Here is a 23,616-nt window from a genome sequence, read left to right as displayed (position 1 = left end):
ATCACTCTTAGTATGATTTTACTTCACTCTTGTTTACAAAACACATCACTCTTAGCATGATTTTACTTCACTCTTGTTTACAAAACACATCACTCTTAGCATGATTTTACTTCACTCTTGTTTAGAAAACACATCACTCTTAGCATGATTTTACTTCACTGTTATTTACAAAACACGTCACTCTTATTATGATTTTACTTCACTGTTGTTTACAAAACACATCACTCTTATTATGATTTTACTGCACTGATGTTTACAAAACACATCACTCTTATTATGATTTTACTTCACTGTTGTTTACAAAACACATCACTCTTAGTATGTTGTTTACAAAACACATCATTGTTGTTGGGAGTCCATCTCAAATCATTACTCCCATTTCAATTTTCACTCCAATTCCATTGAAGCTCTTAAATAAAGAAGAAGTAGAATTAAATAAAGAAGCAAGTCGTCCATTACAGTAGTACTAATATTTAGTGAAATTACATTAAGCAATTTTCACAGAAATTTTGACAAGGCAGGAACAATTTATAATTTGATAGAGCACAAGTGATGATGTCAAAAAGGCTGTGAAAAGCGAGTGCATAAGTAAGAGAGACTAGGCGAAGAGGGAATAGAGGGCGTTCCAGATGTTGGTGAAGGCGCGGACAATGGTGTCGTGATAGTAAGGGTAATTAAAGTGTAGGAAGCAGTTGAGGAGGTGCTTCAGCTCCTCTTTCGCGTAAATCTCCTTCTCCAGAATCATTTGCAGTATCGACTGCCGGAATCCAGATACGGATCGTCCGATTCCTTCGCCCAACAGCATGCTCCCCTCCACCTCCTTCAGCGAGTTTTAATTTTCCAGAACAGAGAAGAGGTGAAGAAAGAAGAAGAAATTGCGGTTGTTTTTCAAATGAAATCAATTTGGCGACCGAACCTGATTTTGGTATCAAGCTTTTACAAAATTACCATAATACCCCCGCCTTGTTATTATGGAGTAAATTTGTGATTGAGAGAGCTAATTTATCCTTAAATTAGAAAATTACATGTATTAATATCAGCCCTTGATTTTCTTGATCTTGTGGCTATGATTTGTTCTCTAATTATAGATTTAAGGGGCTCTTGCCCTAGATCACTACTCTATCTCTCTCAATATATATATAACCTTGGGTCTGTTTGATAGAAGCCTACTTGATAGTACTAGTTTATATCAATACTAAAAAAAACTTCTTATCCAAAATTGTAAATTGACCCACTTTTATAATTTAACAAGTTTTTATCTTTTATAAGATTTATTCTCTACTAACAATATTTTATCACTTTTAATTATTTCTTAAATATTTTAATTTGACATTAGAACCCTATTGTCTCCAAAATTTCTACTTCTAAACTTTCTTCATGTTTTTACTATGCTAACTGCTAGACTATTTATTTGGCATTAAGGTTCTTGAGAACGGAAAAATTAAGCAAGAAATCTGTATGGCAGATAATATCTAGACAACTTTGATTTTTTTTGTCAACCAAATAGGTGAAAGTAATTAAAGAGCCCTAACAACACGTTCAATTCAATGTTTCAAGGGCACTAATATCTCAATTAAATTTGAGAAAGGTAAGTTTTGACTACTGAACAATTACTTGCAAACCATTTAAACAATTCCATGAATAATCTTTAATGGGTCTTTTACTATTTAATTCTAAACCATTTAAATCATCCCACGTATCATGAATCTTCTCTTCAGTTTATCTTTTACGATTTAATTATGAAACAGTAAAATCTATGTATACTTTGATGTAATCAAACCATTACTTTTAGCCACTATTATTATCTAAAAAGAATATGACTGATACCTAAATACATACTATTTAGTATTTTAAATCTTCGGTTCGTAAAAACATCGGAATTCATTTCCGATAATCCAGGACCCACTTTAGAGACATAATACAAATATAACATCATATATTTTAGAAATAATTCAAAATAAACTCTGAATCTTTGAATGATATTGTAATTTGTAGTAATGAATATCGGTCCAAATTTGGAAAAGATTCAAAAAAGATCCAACTTGATACTAGTAGCAAATCAAAACTACGTACATCTTTTGATTGTCACGTTAATTCAAATTTTGCCATGTTAGATTCAAAATGAAATTTAATCGTGTGATTTTCATAATTAGAGGCTAAGAGCATTTTCAACTATTTACACTAAAACTCATCTTATTTTAGTGTAAATGTTATATGATTTTTTTTAAATTTTATTTTATATCATTTTCAATTATTTATACTCCCTCCGTTCATCACTAGGAGTCTTCATTTAAGTCCCGCACGGGATTTATAAAAATATAAAGGAAAATAGATGAAAAAAAAGGGGAATGTGTGACCCATTTTCATATATTAGTTTTTATAATAATAAAATTTGAGTAGAATGACTTAGTGGAATGTATGGTCTACTTACCATTTATAGGAAAAGTGAACCGAAACTTCTAATAGCAGACGCACTAAAACGGTAAATTGGGAATTCTAATAGCATGGAGGGAGTACTAAATTCAAAACCATTTCAATGTAATTGTCATATCAAGTAATTTTACTCAAAATATTTACACCAATTTCATATTAGAAACAATATTTTTTATCCACCAAATTCTTATACTCACAAAATCTCAAAAAGTGATTTGGATATGTTAGTGCAAACGCAAAATAAAAATAAAAACTCCTTGTAACATCCCAACATGTAATGGACTTTGAGATGTCATTGGAGCTGTTTCTAACTTTGTTGAATTTTCAAATATTATTGCATTATTATTTTACTCCAATAACTAATATTCCATATATTTCTTGTTAATAGAGACATTTCTTTTTAACATGATGTTTAAGAATAGTGTGTTAAATGGATGGTGAAAAAAGTAAGAGAGAATAAAGTAAAAGAGATAAATATGAAACAAAGTAAAAGGGATAATTATTTTTACCAAAAAATAGAAAATGATTTAATTAACTTGGAACTTTTCAAAATAGAAAAATGACTCAATTGACTTGAGATAGATTTTGTTGCAAATCTAAAAAGAAAGGTGTATTTTTTTCATAAACATAAAATGAGATAGATTTCGTAATAGTTTAAGTCGAATCAGAATTGCTGAATTTTTGTTCCCTAAGAGCATCCGCAATGTCGCCCGTCCCGACGGACGTCCGACCGGCTTGCCGGACGTCCGCCATTAGGCGAGAGAGGCACGGATACGGACGTCCGTTGCGGACACCGGAGTTCCGCGGCGTTCCCGGGACGTCCGTGCGGACGTCCGCCATTGCGTTGACACGACGGACGTCCCGATTTTTTATTTAAAAAAAAACTCTATATATGTTAGGGAGATTTTTAAGGAGTTTCGAACATTGTAAATCAGTTCTTCGACTATCAGAAATTATATTTTCGGATGAATTTTCTACACAACAACTTTAATGGAAATAAAATATTTCCAAGGGGCAGAGCCCCTTGGACCCCGCTACTCAGGGGCGCTGCCCCCGAACCCCCCGTCTAATCATAATGAATTCAAACAAGCGTGCACTCCGCACTTCCAAACTTATATGATGTCTCATTATGACAATATTGATAAATCAAGTTAATCCAATTACACTAAAAAAGCCAACAATATATACAACTCGTTGAACTATGTATTTTTGTTTTAACTATGTATTTTTTTTAGAAATTATGTATGTTTTTTTTAATAATTATGTAATTTTTTTTAAAATAAAGTGGTTGTTTTTTCTCCGTATTCTTGTTAAAAATTTAATTTTGTAAATTATTTAATTTGGTGAATTTGTGAATTTTTATTATTGTGGGAAGTCTGTCGGAATGTCCTTGGGGATGTCCGCCACTGTGCAGTGAGAAGTCCTTATGACGTGGCAGTGCAGTGGAATGTCCTTATGAAGTGGTAGGAGGTGTTTTTGGGATGTCCGCGGGGATGTACGCGGGGACATCCGCACCACTGCGGACGCCGTTAGGTAATAAGTATAGCTCTAAATTTCAAGAAATTTGAATAAAAAAAAGACTAGATTCGCGTTTAGAAGAATATAAGAAATGAAAATGAAGTCGATAAGAAAGTGATACACAATACCTTAATCTTGGTTAAATGCGTCAATCAAGTCAACTCCACTACTCCACTGCGGTCCTGCCAAACTCCATCTCTCTCTCACTCTCTCTCTAAATTTAAACACGCCATGTGAAAATCCACTCAAAACCGACCTCCCCAAACGCAATAAATCACTCTTGGTTTTTTTTGGTTGTGAATTTTTTTTCCAATTCAAGCGATGTCGCCGGAGTCGAATATTCCGGGTCATGACCCGTTTAAAGCCCTCAAACTCATCATACCCAAAGACAAAACCCGCGACGCCCTCACCATATCCCTGAAGGCGGCGATGGCCACAATCCTAATCCTCTCCATCTCCCTCGCCGCATTCTCCGCCGTCTACAGCCAGACCCAACCCGACTTCTTCACCTGGCCCGAACCCGACACCGACCTGTACACGGCCCTCTTCGACTCTGACGACTCCCCCACCAACGTGAGCCACCTCGCCTTCGGCATCGGCGGTTCCACCGCCACGTGGCCGAAACGCGCGCGCTATTCCGACCTCTGGTGGGAGGCCGGCGCCACGCGCGGCTACGTCTTCCTGGAGAAGGACCCGGGAGGGTCCGGGTCGGGTCGACCCGGGATTGGGAACCGGGTCTCGTCGGAGTGGCGGCGGTTCCGGCGGAAGGTGGGGTCGGAGGCGGCGGTGAGGATCGCGCGGGTCGGGTCGGATCTGTTCCGGGTCGGGCTGCCGGGGGTAAGGTGGTTCGTGATGGGGGACGACGACACGGTGTTCTTCCCGGAAAACCTGGCGGCGGTGCTGGGGAGGCACGATCACCGGCGGATGGTGTACGTGGGCGGGAACTCGGAGAGCGTGGAGCAGGATGTGATGCATGGCTACGACATGGCGTTCGGCGGCGGGGGATTCGCCGTGAGCTACCCACTCGCGGCGGAGCTCGCCGCGGCTATGGACGGATGCCTCAATCGCTACCACTACTTCTACGGGTCGGATCAGCGGGTTTGGGCCTGCATCGGCGAACTCGGAGTCGGGCTGACCCGCGAACCCGGTTTTCACCAGGTATTTTCCTAATTTAGTTTATTTTAATTTAAAGCAATTGTGAGACCAGGCGTTCTGGATGACACGTGTCTACAAATAGAATTGGAACAATTTTGTTAGGTGCTTCCTATAAGTAACTAAGCCCTGCTCTCTACCTATGTTTTTTTCTGGGATTAGTGTCTGTTTACAGTGATTTAATTGTCATTTAAGAAATCTGAATATTTGAGTAGAAGGTCAAATTATGATGACTTTATGAACATTGAAAAGGGGAATTAGCCGTAAACTTGGTTGCAGAATATTGGTGGTGACAAAGACACGTGGCTGAATTTGGAAGGCTGTAACCTGCCACGTATATTCTCTTTCTTTAACTGGCCGGCTTTTACGGCTGGCCTTGTGTTGTTTGTTAGCTTTTGACATAAAAATGAACGCAACTTAATTATACTCCCTCCGTCCCCCAATTTGAGTCACTCTTTGACTCGGCACGAGTTTTAAGGAAAAGTTTGAATGTGTGGTGTAATAAATGGAACCAGGTAGTGAAATGTGGGGCCCCTTTGACTTTTGGTGTAATGAAGGGTAATTTTGATGTCCAAAAATGGTAAGTGGGAAGAGTGACTCTTATTGGGGGACGGCCCAAAATGGAAAATAGTGACTCAAATTGGGGGACGGAGGGAGTATTTCTTTGCTATTACTATTTCAATACATAGTCTGTATAGGTTATTAAATTTTCTATATACTTTAAAACAATGTATTCTAATTTTAAAGGTACAAATGGAGTGATTAGGTAGAGATGGTGGTGGGAACTTGAATTGGTTAATCACTTTGCTGAATAGTGTGTTTGGTAAATGTATAGGCCATAGGTCCTATGTGTCGAAAACGTGATGTGTTTTACCGCACTTAAAATTTCGTAAACATGCGGTTTCATGTACTTTATTTGTTCTTATTCTTGACATTAAAATATATGATCCCTCCATCCATTTAAAATAGTCCGGTGGACGCCACATATTTAAAATGAAATTGGTATAATATGAATGAGAAACAGATGAAATGGATAAAATATGAGAGATAAAGATAAAAAGTGATAACTTTTCATTTTTTGTATGTGAAATGAGACTATTTTTGTTATGTTTTCAACTCTAAAAGAATGAATGAATACTACATTTTCCATTTTGGTCCGTCTCATAAAAATATCCATTTTCTATTTTTGGTATCATAAAAATAGCCATTTTCTATTTTTGGTAACTTTTTTCTCTCTAATAAGGTTAGTCCTATTATCCGCTAACAATACTCTAATTACTTTTTCTTTCTATCTCTTTTACTTTATTAATTGTGCATTAAAACTCGTATTGCCCCAAATGTCCTTATTTATTTGTATTGGATGGAGGGAGTATACAAACTTAAATCACAAACTCTAATGATTTTGGGAAAAGTTGAAATGGCATTGGAATGGTCACTTCCTTCTTGATCTCCAGTTCATTGCAGACTCCGGTATGGTATAAGAAAACCGGATCGATATCTGGTTGTCGAGTTTCCTGATCATTGAACATCTATTGCTGTTATATTGCTTGGACAGTAGATGTGAACTCTTCCAATTCTATGATTCTTTCAGATTGACATCAGAGGGGATGCTTTCGGGATCCTAGCAGCACATCCGTTGGCGCCTCTGGTTTCTCTTCACCATCTCGACTCTGTCAACTCCTTGTTCCCGAACCAGACTCAGCTCGAGTCCGTTAGCACCCTGATGAAAGCCTACAAGGCCGATCCTCCCAGAATCCTGCAGCAATGCTTTTGCTACCATCGCAAATACAAATGGTCCGTCTCAGTCTCGTGGGGCTATGCAGTGCAGATATTCCCCGCTACGCTCACAGCCAAAGAGTTGGAAACGCCTCAACGGACTTTCAAAACGTGGAGGTCTTGGAGCGACGGGCCCTTCACTTTCAACACGCGGCCTGTGAGCAGTGACCCCTGCCAACGGCCCGTTGTCTTCTTTCTGAACTCTGTTGAGGAGGAGGGAACGGAGAAAACAGTCACGACTTACAGAAAGGTCAAGCCTCAGGCCGTGAATAAATGTAACAAGGACTACGCTCGTGCTGTGGCCATTGAAAACGTCGTGGTCTTGGCGACCAAAATGGAGCAGCGGGAGTGGGATCTGGTTAGTACGTCTTGTCTTCTTCTTGAATTTTAGTCGATTGCTATCGTTTGCTCCCTCCGTCCGCCATTAGGAGTCCCGGTTTACCATTTTAGTCTGTTCACCATTAAGTGTCCCGGTTTACTTTTACTATAAATGGTAGGTAGACCTCATTTTCCACTCACATTCTATTATAAAACTAATATAAAAAATGGACCCCACATTTCACTTTCAGTGCTTACTCACTTTACTTTACATTTATTAAAACCCATGATGAACTCACTCAAATGATACTCTTAACGCGGACAAAGGGAGTACTATATTAGTGCTGATTATGGATCATAGTTATTATAAAAATGAGCTTCTTTTATTGAAAGTATTCTTCATTATGTGTTGAAAGTGCTCTAAGTGTGTTGTAGCTATCAGTAATGAGTCGTTCCCATTTAAAAACTAATGATTTTTTTGGAGAAATCACATACCACTAGATAATGGGCTTTGACACATTGCTGCTAAAATTCTTAGTTGGTGATGGGATTTTATAATCTATAACTAAAAATTATAATCTAAAATTAAAGTATAGTTAAATATTAATTAGTTTATTTTATTTTGAGCTTGTATGTCCCATAAAACAATGCTATGTTTATAATTGTTGGGATTGTAATTAAGATTGAAAATTTGTGTATAAAACTCTATTGTCATAAATTCAATGAGCATCATGATTGAAGTTATCTAGGAGTACTACTTATTTTAATACTTGAATGGTTTGGTTGTATTTTTGCGGTCTGATTTGGTTAGTGATGAAGCAATTTGTGAATTTGCAGAGCCCAAGGAGGCAGTGTTGCGACATTGATGGAAATTTAGGACATCGAACGATGAGAATTAGGATTAGAAGATGTAGACATTCGGAGACTATAACGATATGAGGTTAGCTTAGCATCCAAAATAATTAGCATACACTTTGTAAATAATTGGCAGACAAGGGTCACCATTTTATAATTTCTGTATAATAGATTTATAGATATATATAGATAGATTAAGTACTTTGGAGCAGGGAGAAAGTGAGTTTCTTTTAATATATGTTTTTATGATCTAGAATTTATACCGCATCTTAAGGAAATGATTATTCAGGAGTATTAATTAACTAGGTTTGTAAATCCAATTCTTTGGTGACTGGAAGAGAAACATTTACTATTTCAGTTTACTCAGTTCTAATTTTGGGCAGTCTACTAAAATTAGTTTTTTTTTTCTTCTGTTTATGGTAAATTTATTTCTCTAATGAGGATAATCTAATTTTTTTACTACTTCTTTCTTTTCCTTAAAATAGATTTTTTTTCAGTTTTGGTTCGTTTCCTTAAAATAGAAACTCTCCATTTTAGAAAAGCCCCTACAATCTACTTATATTAATTCTACTATCTTTTCTCATCATTTCTCCTACTTTATTTTAATTTTCTCATTCTCCTTCTCACTTCTTACTTAACCAATTTGAATCAAAATGTGTATTATTACCAAAGTTCTTATTTTAAAGAAATAGAACAAAAAATAGAAGGAATATATCCTTTTCTTATTTTATCAATTTATAAAAATTCATGTTGTCCACCTGATGTAATATTTACAACAAATTGAGAAGTGAAAGGAATTCCGTAACATTTTTAACCTAGAATTAATAATACAAAATGAATGACGTTAACTAATATTTCATCCATCCCATAAGAATATGTATATTTTTCTTTTTAGAACATTCACAATGGATGCCCTAGTGGTTGTCATATCAGCATGTCTCTTCTTTCTGTAATGGTGAGGTTCTAGTGGAAGCCCTATCAAAAATTTGCATTTAAATTTTAATATTATTTTTTATGTTTATACATTATAAATAGCAAAATTAGACACTAAACTAAAGAACTAGCAAAAAAATACATTACTTAATTTAAAAAAAATTACAACGAAAATACTTAAAAAGAGGTACAATTTCAACGACCACTACGTGTCCAAACTTCTTCAACCATGTCGTTCATGAGTTGAAGATAAGCTTGTTGGTTGCGCATGTTCTCCCGAGCTTGCAATCTCTCACTGACTCCATATGGTAAACCTCGAATGACCGGCGGGGTTGCATGACCTGCGATCGATTCAGCTTAATCGTCGGACCAATTTACAGCTCTTGCACCTTCATTGTGAATAATCATGTTGTGCAAGATGATGCACGCGTACATGACATTGGAGATATGATGCCTGTACCAGGAACGAGTCGGGCCTTTCACTATTGCCCAACGTGCTTGAAGCACACCGAATCCTCGCTCCACGTCCTTCCGTGCAGACTCTTGCTGTTGTGCAAAAAGGGCTCTCTTCGCATCCGTTGGGCAGGAGATCGTCTTCAAGAAAACTGGCCATCTCGGGTATAAGCCGTCGGCTAAGTAGTACCCCATGTGATGCTGTCGTCCGTTGGCAGTGAACCCGATAACCGGACCGTTGTCGTCCAGCGGTTAGGATATCTGGCTTTCACCCAGGAGACCCGGGTTCGATCCCCGACAACGGCGCCAAAAACTTGATGCACTTTTTATTAGCACTATAAATACCTACAAGTATACAGAGTAGGAATTGTATAGCTAAAGGTCAGTACCGGGATATCGAACATATGGAATATAATTGCAACTGACTATCATGTACTAAACGTCAAATATTATCTAGAGAAACAAGAGTTTTGGGGATTTTTTTTTACAAATAAAACAAGTAAAAGCAAGTAACCAACTAATTGCAAATAAATGACCAAGATAAAAGATAAGAGATAAGAGAATTCCAGGGATGTGCGTTCACTGTTATGGTTATACAAATTCCAACTACAACACCCTATCACAGTTCTTACTTTGATAGAACAAGTCACCTACCTTATGCTCATGCGATGCAAACGTTGATTACAAACATTAGGTTTGTCAATCCTAGATACGTAACTCCTAAAAGCTCCTAAAACCCTTGAAAAGTCCTCGCTCTCAATTAACAGTGCCGTTTTTAAGGAAGCTAATTGTAGTGTCTATTAAATGGATCTAACTCGCCAACCTTCTCTCACGATTATGTAGCAAGCTATATTAAATCATCACCGAATGTGTCACTCAAACGTGAAGTATTATGGAACAACTTAAGGAAGAAACAAAGTAAGAACAAACGGATGTTAAATAGAAATAGGAATTGTATAAACCAATAAAAGTTACTAACACATCCCTAGAATCCTATGAGTTTAGTTACACATAATTGAATAAACTAAAAACATAGATTGAAGGGAAGACAATGAAAGCATAAGAACTAAAGCAAATAAAACCTGAAGGTTGATCCCTTTTAGCCTTGATGATCTTCTTGAATGCTTCTCCAACCCCTTGCACAATGAAGTACTCTTAACTTTTGAACTCTTGAAATAATAGGCAAAGAGAAGGTCTAGATGAAGGATTAGGGTTGGAAGAGTAGCCTTGGGGGGCCCAATTTTGGAGGCTATGAATTTGTGAATATTATGAATGAGGTTATGAGGTATATATAGGCTTGAAAAAGGTTTAAACATGGTAAAAGGTGTCCTCCAAGTAATAGAGAAGATGAAATTTTCGTGCCTCATAGGTTAAGGAAAAGATTTGGCTTAACAAGGTAATAGTTTCTTTCCTTCCTTAAATTCCCGCCAGCACTTGACATCATTGCGCAGTCTTCGTAGAATAGCCATAACATTCTCCATAGAACTCCGATTGAGATGATCTTAGTACCATCGCGAAGCTCTTTCAAAGAAGAAGAGAATGGTATGTAGCACGCCCTGATAGGACTTCAGAATAGCCAGAAAAATGAATTTGAACACAGGATATTGTGCGGGACTGGGCCCAGCGGGCAGCTGGACAGCTCCAGAACTCTGTGGAATGGTTGCAGTGACCGCTGCATTGGGTGCGGCGGGCCGCTGGGTTGCGCTTCAGTTCCAACTTCCGAATTTTGACCTTTTTATGCTATTTTTCTGCTTTATTTTGCATATTTCTCACAAAACACGTCAAAATACCAAAATGGATAAAATATGCAAATAATGGACATGTAATGCAATTTTAATACTCAAAACGAACCAAATAATTGCCTTAAAACAATGCAAAATCCGAGCATATCAATCGTCTTCAAGAAAACTGGCCATCTCAGGTATATGCCGTCGGCTAAGTAGTACCCCATATGATACTGTCGTCCGTTGGCAGTGAACCTGATAATCGGACCGTTGCCATTGCATTGCTTGGTGAAGAGATTCAACGTGTTCAGCACGTTGATGTCGTTGTTTGACCCCACCACGCCAAAGTGAGCATGCCAGATCCAAAGACGGTGGTCAAAGATGGCTTCAAGGATCATCGTCGGGTGTGCACCCACTGTTGAATTGTCCTCTTCATGCTACCGTACAATTCTTCCACTCCCAGTGCATACAATCAGTGCTCCCTAACATTCCAGGAAAGTCGTGCACCCTATCGTGCATACTCATCAGGAACTGACAAAAATTTTTGCAAATATGTGGCGCCGAAGGAGTCAATCACGCCCTCACAAAATTTTGTCACACCCCCGGCCCGTTGTATCTACGACGTGAAGATACTCGTCGAACATGTCGGTCGTGGTGCCGTAGGCCAACTGACGAAGCGCAACAGTGCACTTCGTAAGCGGGGATAGACCGATTCTGTTGGCCGCATCGTGCCGCTGCTGGAAGTACTCATCGTGCGCCTCCATCGCGTGAACAATTCGGAGAAATAGTTCTCGCCGCATCCTAAACTGTTGGCGAAAAACCGTCGGTCCCCACCGGGCTCATCGGCAAAGTAGTCCTTGAACAGACGTTGATGAGCTAGGCCATGCTCTCGACGAACAGATGTTCGGTGGCGGATGGACCTCGGGACCTGCTCTTCGGCTTGCTCTTGCTCTTGTATTGCACGAATACCTGCGAGAATCTTGTTCCTGAAAGCAAACATTGCGCATTTCATAGCCCGATTTATATTTTCTCCGAGATTCATTTTGGAAAAGTGAGTGAAAGAGAGATGTTTGATTGGAGAGATGTTGTGTGAGGGTTGAGAGATGTGTGAGAAATGATTGAAAATAAGGTATATTTATAGATAGAAATTTTATAAAAAAATTGGAAAGGTGAAATCGGGCTCGGACGCGGCTCTGCAATGGGCGTCTGATGGATCGGGCGCCAGTGTGGGACCACCGTTCTTTCGGTCGAGATACTCGGGCGCCTGCAATGGATGCCTGATGGCGCCTGAGCCCGATCTCGCGCGATCGGGCGTCAGATCGGACATCCATTGTGGATGTTCTTAGTCTTTCCCACAAGAATATGTACTTTCTAATTTTGAAAACTCTTTTCTCTCTAGTGAGGTGAGACTCATTCTTCACTAACAATACTTTAATTACTTTTTCTCTCTACCTCTCTCTTACTTTATTAATTTTACATTTGAACCCGTACCGAACTCAAAGTGCATATTCTCGTGGGACGGAGGGAGTACTATAATGAAATATGAGTGATATTGATTGTTTTAAAAATTATTTGTTGATTATGTAGCTTTTTTTTTGATAAAAAATACTCCGTACTCAAAATAATTTAAGGATGGTGAGCAAAGAAAACAATGTACTCCTTCCGTTCCTTTATAGTTGAGTCATTTCCAAATATCTCTTACTTTATTTTTTCTCCACTTTGACTATTTATTATTATTTTTCCAAAACGAGTGCAGAAAATGAACTTTTTTCTCTCTTACTTTATTTTCTCTACTTTATTCACTTTTTACTTTATTCTATCCACCTTTTACACTCTCTTACTTTTTTATCTATTTATTTAATACAATCAACATCTCTTTCTTAAACTCCGTGTTGAAAAGTTTTGCCTCAACTATGGGGCAACGGAAGGAGTATTCTAGAGTACAGCACAACAACAAAGATACAAAAAATAAATGCAAATCAAACTGACAAGTTCAAGAGGGACAACTAATATGAATTTTTTAGGGATTCAAGAAACATTTGTTGCTCCGGACTTGTTCTTGCAGAAATACCAACAATCTAAACAAGAACCTTTTATTTTATATGAAATTGATCAAGGCAATGAAACAATAAAAAAGGTGGAAAAGAAGAAGATGGAACCCAATAGCTACTTTTATTTAAACAATAACCTAATTGCTCTACAAAACTAACAATACAAGAACTAGTAAAACATACCTTAACATTCAACCTAAGCCCGACAATAGATTAAAATGCAACTATAATAAATTATCTAAGATGAAGATGAGTGCTCTCAAATGGAGTCTTTGTTCTTATAAAATTTATTAAAGTTGCCCAAGAACAAACCCTAGGGTAGTATTTATACTAGGGTGGGAAAATAGTTTAGAAAAGCTAAAAACACAAGCCAAACTGCGTCTCCGGACAAGTATGGTGGGTCGCCGGGTTGGCATGGTCGCGAATCGAGACCCGCTGGTGAACTGCTTCAAAAATGTCGCACACATCTAGCGGGTCGCTAGGTTTGCATGCCTAGTGATGAGCATGCAGATGTGCAGGTGTCGTGTAAAGCAAGGGTGTATCCTACTGATCAGGATAGAAGCCCCAGCTAAGTCTGAACCTGGCTATCAAGAAATTCCTCAACCCACTTCTACTGATTAGTATAGTGGAGGTAAGGGTCGAATCCCACAGAGATGATGCGTTTGGGTAATTGTGGTGATATTCTGGAAGGGTTTGGTTATCTACCACGCTTGGGTTGAGATTCTACCTAGACAGGAATTAAAGGGTGTACTCTACTGACTGGGTGGTGTGAAAGTGAACGACATGTGGCTGTGTAGGTGAGAGTGGGGGACAAGGTGTTTAAGGGACATGTGGAAAGTAGATGGTTACTATAAAAGGCTAAACGGAATATCAGAGAATAACGGGCAGTTAGGTGGCTATTCTGTCAGATCTGTAGGGTACCAACATAAAAAGCAAAGGACAAAAGCAAAAAGTAACTAAAAAGCAAAGTGGTCCAAACTTGGATGTGAATCTTATCTTCTTCAACAAGAATGCAGAAATCAAACAAACTCAGATTCCATGAGTAACATTTTTCAGATTAACAACTTCACAACTCAGATCCACAAATTAGCGCTCTAAAACTTGAAAATCAAACGAACGAAATCAAGAACTACTCATACTGGATGACATGCAAGGTGGCAGAATAACGTAACTTAGATCTCACACTTAAACACTTCGGGAATTAAATCTAAACAACAAACTTAACTAACAACTCAGATCGAACAACTCCAAATGAAATCATGTTTTCAATACTTAGAAATTACTGCAACACTAGATCTGAGCTACCTAGGCAGAATGAAACAAATTCAAACAGAAAGAGATGCATAAAAACAACTTCATTGCATAAAACGTTTGGATCTCAACAAAACACTTCATAAGATTATAAGTACTGAAAATGCAGCAGATCCCACGAAAGAAAACAAGTAAAGGTTAATTAAAAAAATGAATAAAGATTGTTTTGCCACTCCGGGCGATGAAACTGCTACGACTACGAAATAGACTGGCTGGAACGATGGAAGGCAAATCTCCGGTGAACTGATGGAACTTCAGGTGACCATGGCTGTGGCGAGGAACGAGATGATGTAGGACAATGCTGAAGAAAACTGATCTACCGAGAGAAAATATTCTAACTAAGAGTGAAGTGTGTCGATCCTGTTTTCTCTCTCCAAGTGGCTTCCTTTTATAGGGAGGCCTGCCCTTCATTTTTAGGGTAGACTCTCTTCATGAAATGACTCTTTTGCCCTCGTTTGTGTTTGATCCTGTTAGGGTTTGTATACTAGAAATCACCTTTCGAGTGATTGAATACTGTAAAACTCTAATAATTATTTTCCAATGAATGCAACAGATTAATTTTGTCATAATGTTGTTATGTTTTACATTTAATCGATGTTTATTGCATATTTAAATGTATAAGCGAACATAACATAAGTCTAAGTCTTTGTTCTAGTAGACCGGTTGTGGGTTGCGCTCAATTTAAGGTACGCGGTCAGTTCTGAACAAAGAAAAATAAGAATTTCACAACCCAGATAGACCTAGACTACCTATCGTGAAAGGTTGCAATGTCAGTCCGATTATTTCGAAGCCTTATTGAAATATGATGACGTTGGTGTGGTATAGCACTGAATGGATCTAACAGCAAGACGAGTCTTTATGCTATCTACTGAAAGACGAGATCTTGATAATTAATTTCTTAATCAATGTACATTAGCATTGAGCATACGATATTGAGTATCTACTACTTTGACTTACCAAAGGTGCGGGTTTTTCGTCACCCAACGATCCAGATATATTGGGTAGTGGTGATCATTGTCTAGCGGTGCTAAGATTGCTATTATGTTGAATCGTGCGGTAGGAGAGTCTCGTTTGATAACATCCACAAGAGGAGCTCGAAACGAGGTTTTATTATTCGGAACCTAACTAGTTGGAGTTTAATTACTCTATGAATAATAAATAATAGTTTCTTGCTAAGTCCACTCTTGGAGAATAAAATATGTTAATTAATTAAGTCCATAGCAGACATTAATTAATTAATGGATGTTTCTATCTTAAGCGCGGGAAATGAATTAAACAAATAAAAGTAAACCCAGAATACTTGTAATTTCGGATTTGGAAAGGCAGTGCAATATTAATTCTGTAGTAGCTGCTTGTAATATTCCAATATAAGCTTATATTAAATTGTGGGTTCAATTTAATTAGTAAAAACCTAATTGGGTGAGGCCATGTCCAATTTCTTCCTTAGATCCCTGACTAGGCCCAATATGTGACTTTATAAATAAGAGAATAAAAGAGATAGAAAAAATAATTAAAAAAGCAAGAATTTTCGTCCCCTCTAGATAGAGAGAGAATTCGAAAATTGCTCCCTCAATGAGCTGAGTTCTGTCTTCATTATTCGAGTCCTAGTATTCTGGTGAGATTTGCCCACACAAATATCAGCATACAGTCCGGGACACCATCATCGATTCTTGATTGAATCAACGAGGTAAATTGGCTAATTCCGTAGTGAGCATGTTTTAGGGATTTTATTTGCTAAAGCATGTTTTAATTCAAGTTATGAGCATGATACATGTGATAATTACGCAAATAGAATTTGTCTAAATAATCAGCTGAATAGATCAAATTTATGTGATCAGATCTCATGGACGCTTCCGCTGCCAACCCCGTTAATTGGTATCAGAGCCAGTCTTTGGCTCTGATTATTTGGATTTAAATTTCACGAAATTCATGTATGCATATATTATTTGATTTCGAAGCATGTTCTTGGTGTTTTGTTTAATTTATTATGTATGATGAACTCAAAGAACTATCGAATCAAAGAACTTGAATTACTCGATCATACGAGACTTGTGATCCGTCGGCGCTCGCACCTAGACAAATTGCACCACGCGCGATCGTGAAATAGGGTTGTCGATTGAGTGGGAGCCAAGGGATCGCGATCACGGGGTGAAGCGCAGTCGAGCGTGGGCTCAAGCGCGACTCTGGCCGAGACCGCAAACCCCAGTCGGCCCCCGTGCCAAGACCGACGTGAAGGCTGGCATAGAGTGGTGGTTCGTCCGAGAACCACCGAGACACCAGGCGCCGAGAGCTGGAACCCTAGGCGGAAGGAAAGGGGGTCGGAGCTGGCCGAGAGTGGGCGTGCCACCGTGCGTGCCGCTGGCCGAGAGCTCACACTACCCCGACGGCTCGGATGGCCGAGACGGGCGTCTAGACGCTGGCCGAGAGGCGCGCGCCTGGCCGAGAAGCGTCGACACCCGACGGATCGACGCGCCGAGATGGGCGGGGGGCACATGGCCGAGAGGATGCGACACCCGATGAGCCAGGCAGCCGAGACACTGGCGCGCCACGGCCGAGACGCTTCATGCGTCGTGATCCGACGACGAGCTCGTCAGATTTTCGTCGTTCATCGTTCGTGCGAATCTCGTGCGATGAGATAACGGTGAAGGATTATTTTTATGATTATTTAATTATTTTATTAAAAGATATCATTAAAATATTATTATTTAATGGAAATAAAATCTTTTTGGAAGATTTACCTAGATTTTAGGAATATTTTTATTATTATCTATATCTATGGAAATAAATAATTTTATTTTATTCCTAGATGATATGGATGAGAAACATTTAATAGTGTCCTAATATTTTTCTAGATTTTAGGAATATTTTTATTATTATCTATATCTATGGTAATATATAATATTATTTTATTCCTAGATGATATGGATGAGAATAATTTAATAGTTTCCTAATACTTATATATCTAGAATCCTAATTAGGATAGATATGTATGAATACATTAAATAATAAATCTTCTCTTCCTAATCTTAAACGTGGAAATAATTTGAATTTAATTTTTCATGGCTTATTAAGAATTAAATAATTTAATTATTTTAGATATATCTTATAGTAGACATGAATAAGAATTAAATACTGGAACATTATTTTCTTAATGGAAGACGCCAACTATAAATAAAGGATTCAATTATCCAGCATATTAAATTCCAACAGAATTTAATTAAGCCTTAATCTGCCTCAAGGCTAAGGATAATTGAATAAAAACCATAACCCAAAATATCTAAGCTATAATTACGAACTCAACGTTTGTATATGGTCTCCACCAATTGATCTGTAATTTATGAAGCTGTTTCCAATATTATCGTCACCTGCACTGTGGGGACAATAATCCTAGGAAATAGCGAGTTCATAAGGCGGACTTCTCAAATGTAAATAGTATGAACTAGAATGTGGTTTCCAATATTATCGCCACCTGCACTGTGGAGACAATAATCATAAGAAACTACGAGATTCAGAAGTTCACACAGAATTTATGGGATAGCTTGATCTTGTTAGCAGCACACGAGCATTGTTATGGAAGTGTGTTGTAGAAAAGAGACTAAAGAGGTGGTCTTGCTTAGCCAACATTAGGCGACCATGCCACTCTGTGGTGTCTGGACTATTCGTCGGTGTTGTGACCAGTAAAAATTGTAAGATTTTAATGCGTATTAACTTTCTCTATAGGATACAAAATTTTAATTTTACTGTTGTAAGATTTTGAAAAGTTTTATGGTTAATCTAATCAAACTTCTTACATAAGTTTATGACAAATGGTAAATATTCTGTGTTGCAGTGCAAATCAAATCGTCAATATGTCGTTCAATCCTGTTTCTGCAATACTTAAGAAAAACAAACTCGAGGACCAAAATTACATAGAATGGAAACAAAATTTGAACATCGTTCTCACAGCAGATGAGTACATCTTTATACTCACAACCCCGCGACCTCCAGTGCCACCAGCTAACGCCGCGGCAGGAGTCAGAGATGCACAGACGGTGGCATAAGGCGGATGAGATGGCTAAGTGCTATATGTTGGCATCTATGTCATCAGTACTCAAGCATCAGCATTCAGCCATGGAAACTGCCGCCGAGATCATGGAGAATCTCAAGAATCTTTTTGGTACTCAGAATCGAACGGCTAAGTCTCAAGCCTTTCGGAGTATCATGTCGAAGACTATGAAGGAAGGCTCGTCTGTGAGGGACCATGTCCTCGAGATGATGGGCCACCTCAACCAAATTGAGGTCTTGGGAGGGACGATCGATCCCGACTCCCAGGTGACTATTATCCTTCAAAGTCTTCCCCCTAGCTTCCAGCAGTTCAAGCTCAACTTCGAGATGAACAAAAGGAACTACACCTTGGCAAAGCTGTTGACTGAACTTCAGTCGGCAGAGGACCTTATGGTCCAGGCTAAGGCGGCCATGATGACTTCGGCGCCTCGTTCCTCTGGCTTCAAGCCTAGCGCAGGAAAAAGGCAGGCACCGAATTCAGGATCGTCCAAGATAGCTAAGGGAAAGAAGAAGAAGAGGGCAAACAAGAAGCCCACGAGGAAGTGTTTCAAGTGCGGAGAGAAGAGGCATTGGAAGCCAGATTGTCCTAAAAAGGGCAAGGCTACAGGTATGCACCAAGCTTTAGTAGTCGAGTCATGTTTGGCTTCGAAGTCTACTTACACTTGGGTTATTGACACTGGAGCCACTGATCATATTTGTTTTGATCCTGACTTAATGCAGGTGACAAGACGGCTACGTGATCGTGAGATCGAGGTCCAGCTGGGCGACGCTACAAAAGTGGCGGCCGTAGCAGTGGGAGACATTTATTTGCGTATTGGTAATGATAGATTTTTTATTTTGAAGAATGTTTTGTTGATACCTTCTTTTAGAAGAAATTTAATTTCAGTTTCTAAATTAGTTTTTGATGGATACTCGATTTCTTTTAATGACAATTGCATTATTAAGAAAGATGGCTCTTATATCTGTCGTGGTATCATGGAAAACAATCTGTACACAATCACATCTACACAGTTTAATAATCGTAAATCAGAACTCAATACAACATCGAAAATTTCAAAGAAACGAAAGGAACCTTTAAGTTCAATGAACGAAACGTACTTATGGCACCTTAGACTTGGTCATGCCAATGAAAGGATGATCCATTCTCTTGTTCAACAAGATCTTATTAGAGATCTAGAGGAGGAACCTTTTCATAAGTGTGAGTCATGCTTAGAAGGCAAGATGACCAAGAGGCCTTTTCAGGCTAAGGACAATAGGGCCAAGGAAGTACTTGAGCTCGTTCATTCCGATGTATGTGGTCCAATTTCTACTGAGGCAAGAGGTGGTTTTCGATACTTCATCACATTTATTGATGACTTCTTAAAAATTGGATACGTCTATTTGATGCGCCACAAGTCAGAGTCTTTTGATAAGTTCAAGGACTTTAAGACTCTTGTGGAGAAGTATCATGGTAAGAGTATCAAAAGCCTACGATCTGATCGTGGAGGCGAGTACCTCAGTGCTGAGTTTTTGGACTACTTGTCGGAGTCGGGAATTGAATCCCAACTGACTGCGCCGGGCACGCCCCAGCAGAACGGCGTGGCTGAAAGAAGGAACATGACCTTATTGAACATGGTCCGATCGATGATGAGTTATGCATGGCTACCTACTTCGTTTTGGGGACATGCCTTGCTTTCTGCAAGCCATATTTTAGACAATTTACCATCAAAATCCGTACATACTACTCCTTATGAGTTGTGGACTGGGTGCAAGCCCAATCTAGCACATCTCAAGATTTGGGGTTGCCCGGCTCATGTATTGGAAAAAGATCCAACTAAGCTAGGATCAAGGACGGAGGTATGTTTGTTTATAGGGTACCCCAGAGGAACGAAAGCTTATGAATTCTTTAGTCTCCGAGATAAGAAAGTTATTGTGAGCACTCACGCCACATTCTTAGAGGAAGACTATGTAATGAATCATAAACCCAGCGGTTGATGAACTAACTTCTGTCACAAATTCCATTAACCAAGAAAGAGTACCAAGTGTACAAACAATTCCAGAAACTTCAACTTCTATTCCGAGAATTGTAGTGCCGCGCCGCAGTGGGAGGGTCTCACATGAGCCCGAAAGATACATTGGTTTGGGGGAATCTATGGATCACTCCTCAGACAGCAATGTATTAGATCCCTGGAACTTTGCGGAAGCGCAGGCAGATGTCGATCATTGCGAATGGGTGAAAGCAATGGATTCGGAACTACAATCTATGATAGACAAAGACATCTACGATTTGTCCGTCCTACCCGAAGGCTGTACTGCCATTGGGAGCAAGTGGATATATAAACGTAAACGTGGACCCGATGGACGAGTTAAAGTCTTCAAGGCAAGACTAGTGGCTAAGGGGTATACCCAAAAGGAAGGTGTCGATTACGACGAGACTTTCTCCCCAGTGGCCATGCTCAAATCGATCTGGATACTATTGTCTATAGTAGCTTATATGGATTAGGATGTATGGCAGATGGACGTTAAGACTGCGTTTCTAAATGGCGGTCTTGAGGAGACCATCTACATGGAACCACCCGAAGGTTATGCCATAAAGGGCAAGGAACACATGGTTTGGAAGCTTAAGAAGGCCATTTATGGCCTTAAGCAAGCATCTAGATCATGGAACTAGTGTTTCGATCAAACTGCTTGCAAATTTGGATTCGAAAAATGCCCAAGTGAAAGCTGTGTGTACAAGAAGGTTGAAAAGGGGAATGTAGTGTTCTTAGTTTTATATGTAGATGACATTCTTCTAATTGGAAACAATAAAAAGATGTTGTCATCAGTATGAATATGGTTGTCAAACCAGTTCGAGATGAAGGATATGGGAGACGCGGGACACATCCTCGGGATCAAGGTTCTTAGGAATCGAGAAAAGAAGATGTTGTGCTTATCTCAAGAACCTTACATCGAAACAATACTTAGTCGCTTTAGCATGCAGGATGCCAAGAAAGGTTTCTTACCTTTTAGACATGGCATCCATCTATCTCAAGAGATGTGCCCCAAAACGTCGTCTGAGATACAAGCAATGAGAAGGATTCCATATGCTTCGGCAGTTGGAAGTCTCATGTATGCTATGCTTCGTACGAGGCCTGATATTTGCTTTGTTGTTGGCATGGTGGCAAGATATCAGTCGAATCCGGGCCAAGGACATTGGACTGCTATAAAGAACACACTCAAGTACCTTAAACGGACTAAGGACTATGCTCTAGTTTACAATGCAGCCGAGCTATGTCCTTTGGGATATACTGACTCGGACTTTCAAGCTGATCAGAACTCGAGAAAATCTACTTCAGGATATGTGTTCACCTTAGGAGGTGGAGCCGTAATTTGGAAGAGTGTGAATCAGAAATGCATCGCGGACTCGACCATGGAAGCCGAGTATGTGGCCGCTTCGGAGGCTGCAAAAGAGGCGGTATGGTTCAAGAACTTCCTTATGGATCTAGGTGTGGTTGCGAATCTGCCCACGAGCATCACGGTTTATTGTGACAATTCTGGTGCTGTGGCAAATTCGAAGGAACCAAGAGCTCACAAAGCGAGCAAACACATAGAGCGGAAGTATCATATCATAAGGGATATAGTGCAGAGAGGAGATATACAAGTGGTCAAGATTGCGTCAGAGAACAACCTGGCAGATCCTTTTACAAAGGCATTGGCGGTAAAACCGTTCGAGGGCCACGTTGAAGGGATGGTAGTTCGACTCATTCAAGACCTCAACTCGCTTTCAGTATAAGTGGGAGAAATTTGATGTGTGCACACTATTTTGTATACTCGAAAGGTGTTTTGAGTATAAGTGGGAGATTGTTAGGGTTTGTATACTAGAAATCACCTTTCGAGTGATTGAATACTGTAAAACTCTAATAATTATTTTCCAATGAATGCAACAGATTAATTTTGTCATAATGTTGTTATGTTTTACATTTAATGGATGTTTATGGCATATTTAAATGTATAAGCAAACATAACATAAGTCTAAGTCTTTGTTCTAGTAGACCGGTTGTGGGCTGTGCTCAATTTAAGGTACGCGGTCAGTTCTGAACAAAGAAAAATAAGAATTTCACAACCCAGATAGACCTAGACTACCTATCGTGAAAGGTTGCAATGTCAGTCCGATTATTTCTAAGCCTTATTAAAATATGATGACGTTGGTGTGGTATAGCACTGAATGGATCTAACAGCAAGACGAGTCTTTATGCTATCTACTGAAAGACGAGGTCTGGATAATTAATTTCTTAATCAATGTACATTAGCATTGAGCATACGATATTGAGTATCTACTACTTTGACTTACCAAAGGTGTGGATTTTTCGTCACCCAACGATCCAGGTATATTGGGTAGTGGTGATCATTGTCTAGCGGGTTTTATTATTCGGAACCTAACTAGTTGGAGTTTAATTACTCTATGAATAATAAATAAGGGTTTTTGCTAAGTCCACTCTTGGAGAATAAAATATGTTAATTAATTAAGTCCATAACAGACATTAATTAATTAATGGATGTTTCTATCTTAAGCGCGGGAAATGAATTAAACAAATAAAAGGAAACCCGAAATACTTGTAATTTCGGATTTGGAAAGGCATTGCAATATTACTTCTGTAGTAGCTGCTTGTAATATTCCAATATAAGCTTATATTAAATTGTGGGTTTAATTTAATTAGTAAAAAGCTAATTGGGTGAGGCCATGTCCAAATTCTTCCTTAGATCCCTGACTGGGCCCAATATGTGACTTTATAAATCGGAGAATAAAAGAGACATAAAAAATAATTAAAAAAGCAAGAATTTTCGTCCCCCTCTAGATAGAGAGAGAATTCGAAAATTGCTTCCTCCGTGAGCTGAGTCCTGTCTTCATTATTCGAGTCCTAGTATTCTGGTGAGATTTGCCCACACAAATATCAGCATATAGTCCGGGACACCAGTCAGAAGATCAGAGGTCGAGTACTGAAGATCTTCACGTGGAGACGGAGCAAGCCATCATCGATTCTTGATTGAATCAACGAGGTAAATTGGCTAATTCCGTAGTGAGCATGTTT

General features: G+C 38.9%; 1 protein-coding gene and 1 non-coding gene across 2 annotated transcripts; both read left to right on the top strand.

The window, feature by feature from the left end:
- The first annotated feature begins 4,088 nt into the window (after window positions 1–4,088).
- LOC121743491 lies at window positions 4,089–8,312 on the top strand. Its single transcript, XM_042136797.1, has 3 exons — window positions 4,089–5,109; window positions 6,695–7,237; window positions 8,035–8,312. Exons 1-3 carry the CDS (start codon window positions 4,273–4,275, stop codon window positions 8,134–8,136), a joined length of 1,482 nt encoding a protein of 493 aa, XP_041992731.1. The 5' UTR covers window positions 4,089–4,272; the 3' UTR covers window positions 8,137–8,312.
- Window positions 8,313–9,672: 1,360 nt separating this feature from the next.
- Window positions 9,673–9,744, top strand: TRNAE-UUC. The gene has a single exon. It is a non-coding gene; the product is annotated as a tRNA-Glu (tRNA).
- The last annotated feature ends 13,872 nt before the right edge of the window (window positions 9,745–23,616 follow it).

This window comes from Salvia splendens, chromosome 8 (assembly GCF_004379255.2).
Source record: "Salvia splendens isolate huo1 chromosome 8, SspV2, whole genome shotgun sequence".
NCBI lineage: Eukaryota > Viridiplantae > Streptophyta > Magnoliopsida > Lamiales > Lamiaceae > Salvia > Salvia splendens.
The sequence above is the reverse complement of the archived record's forward strand: the minus strand, read 5'-3'. Positions and strand labels throughout refer to the sequence as shown.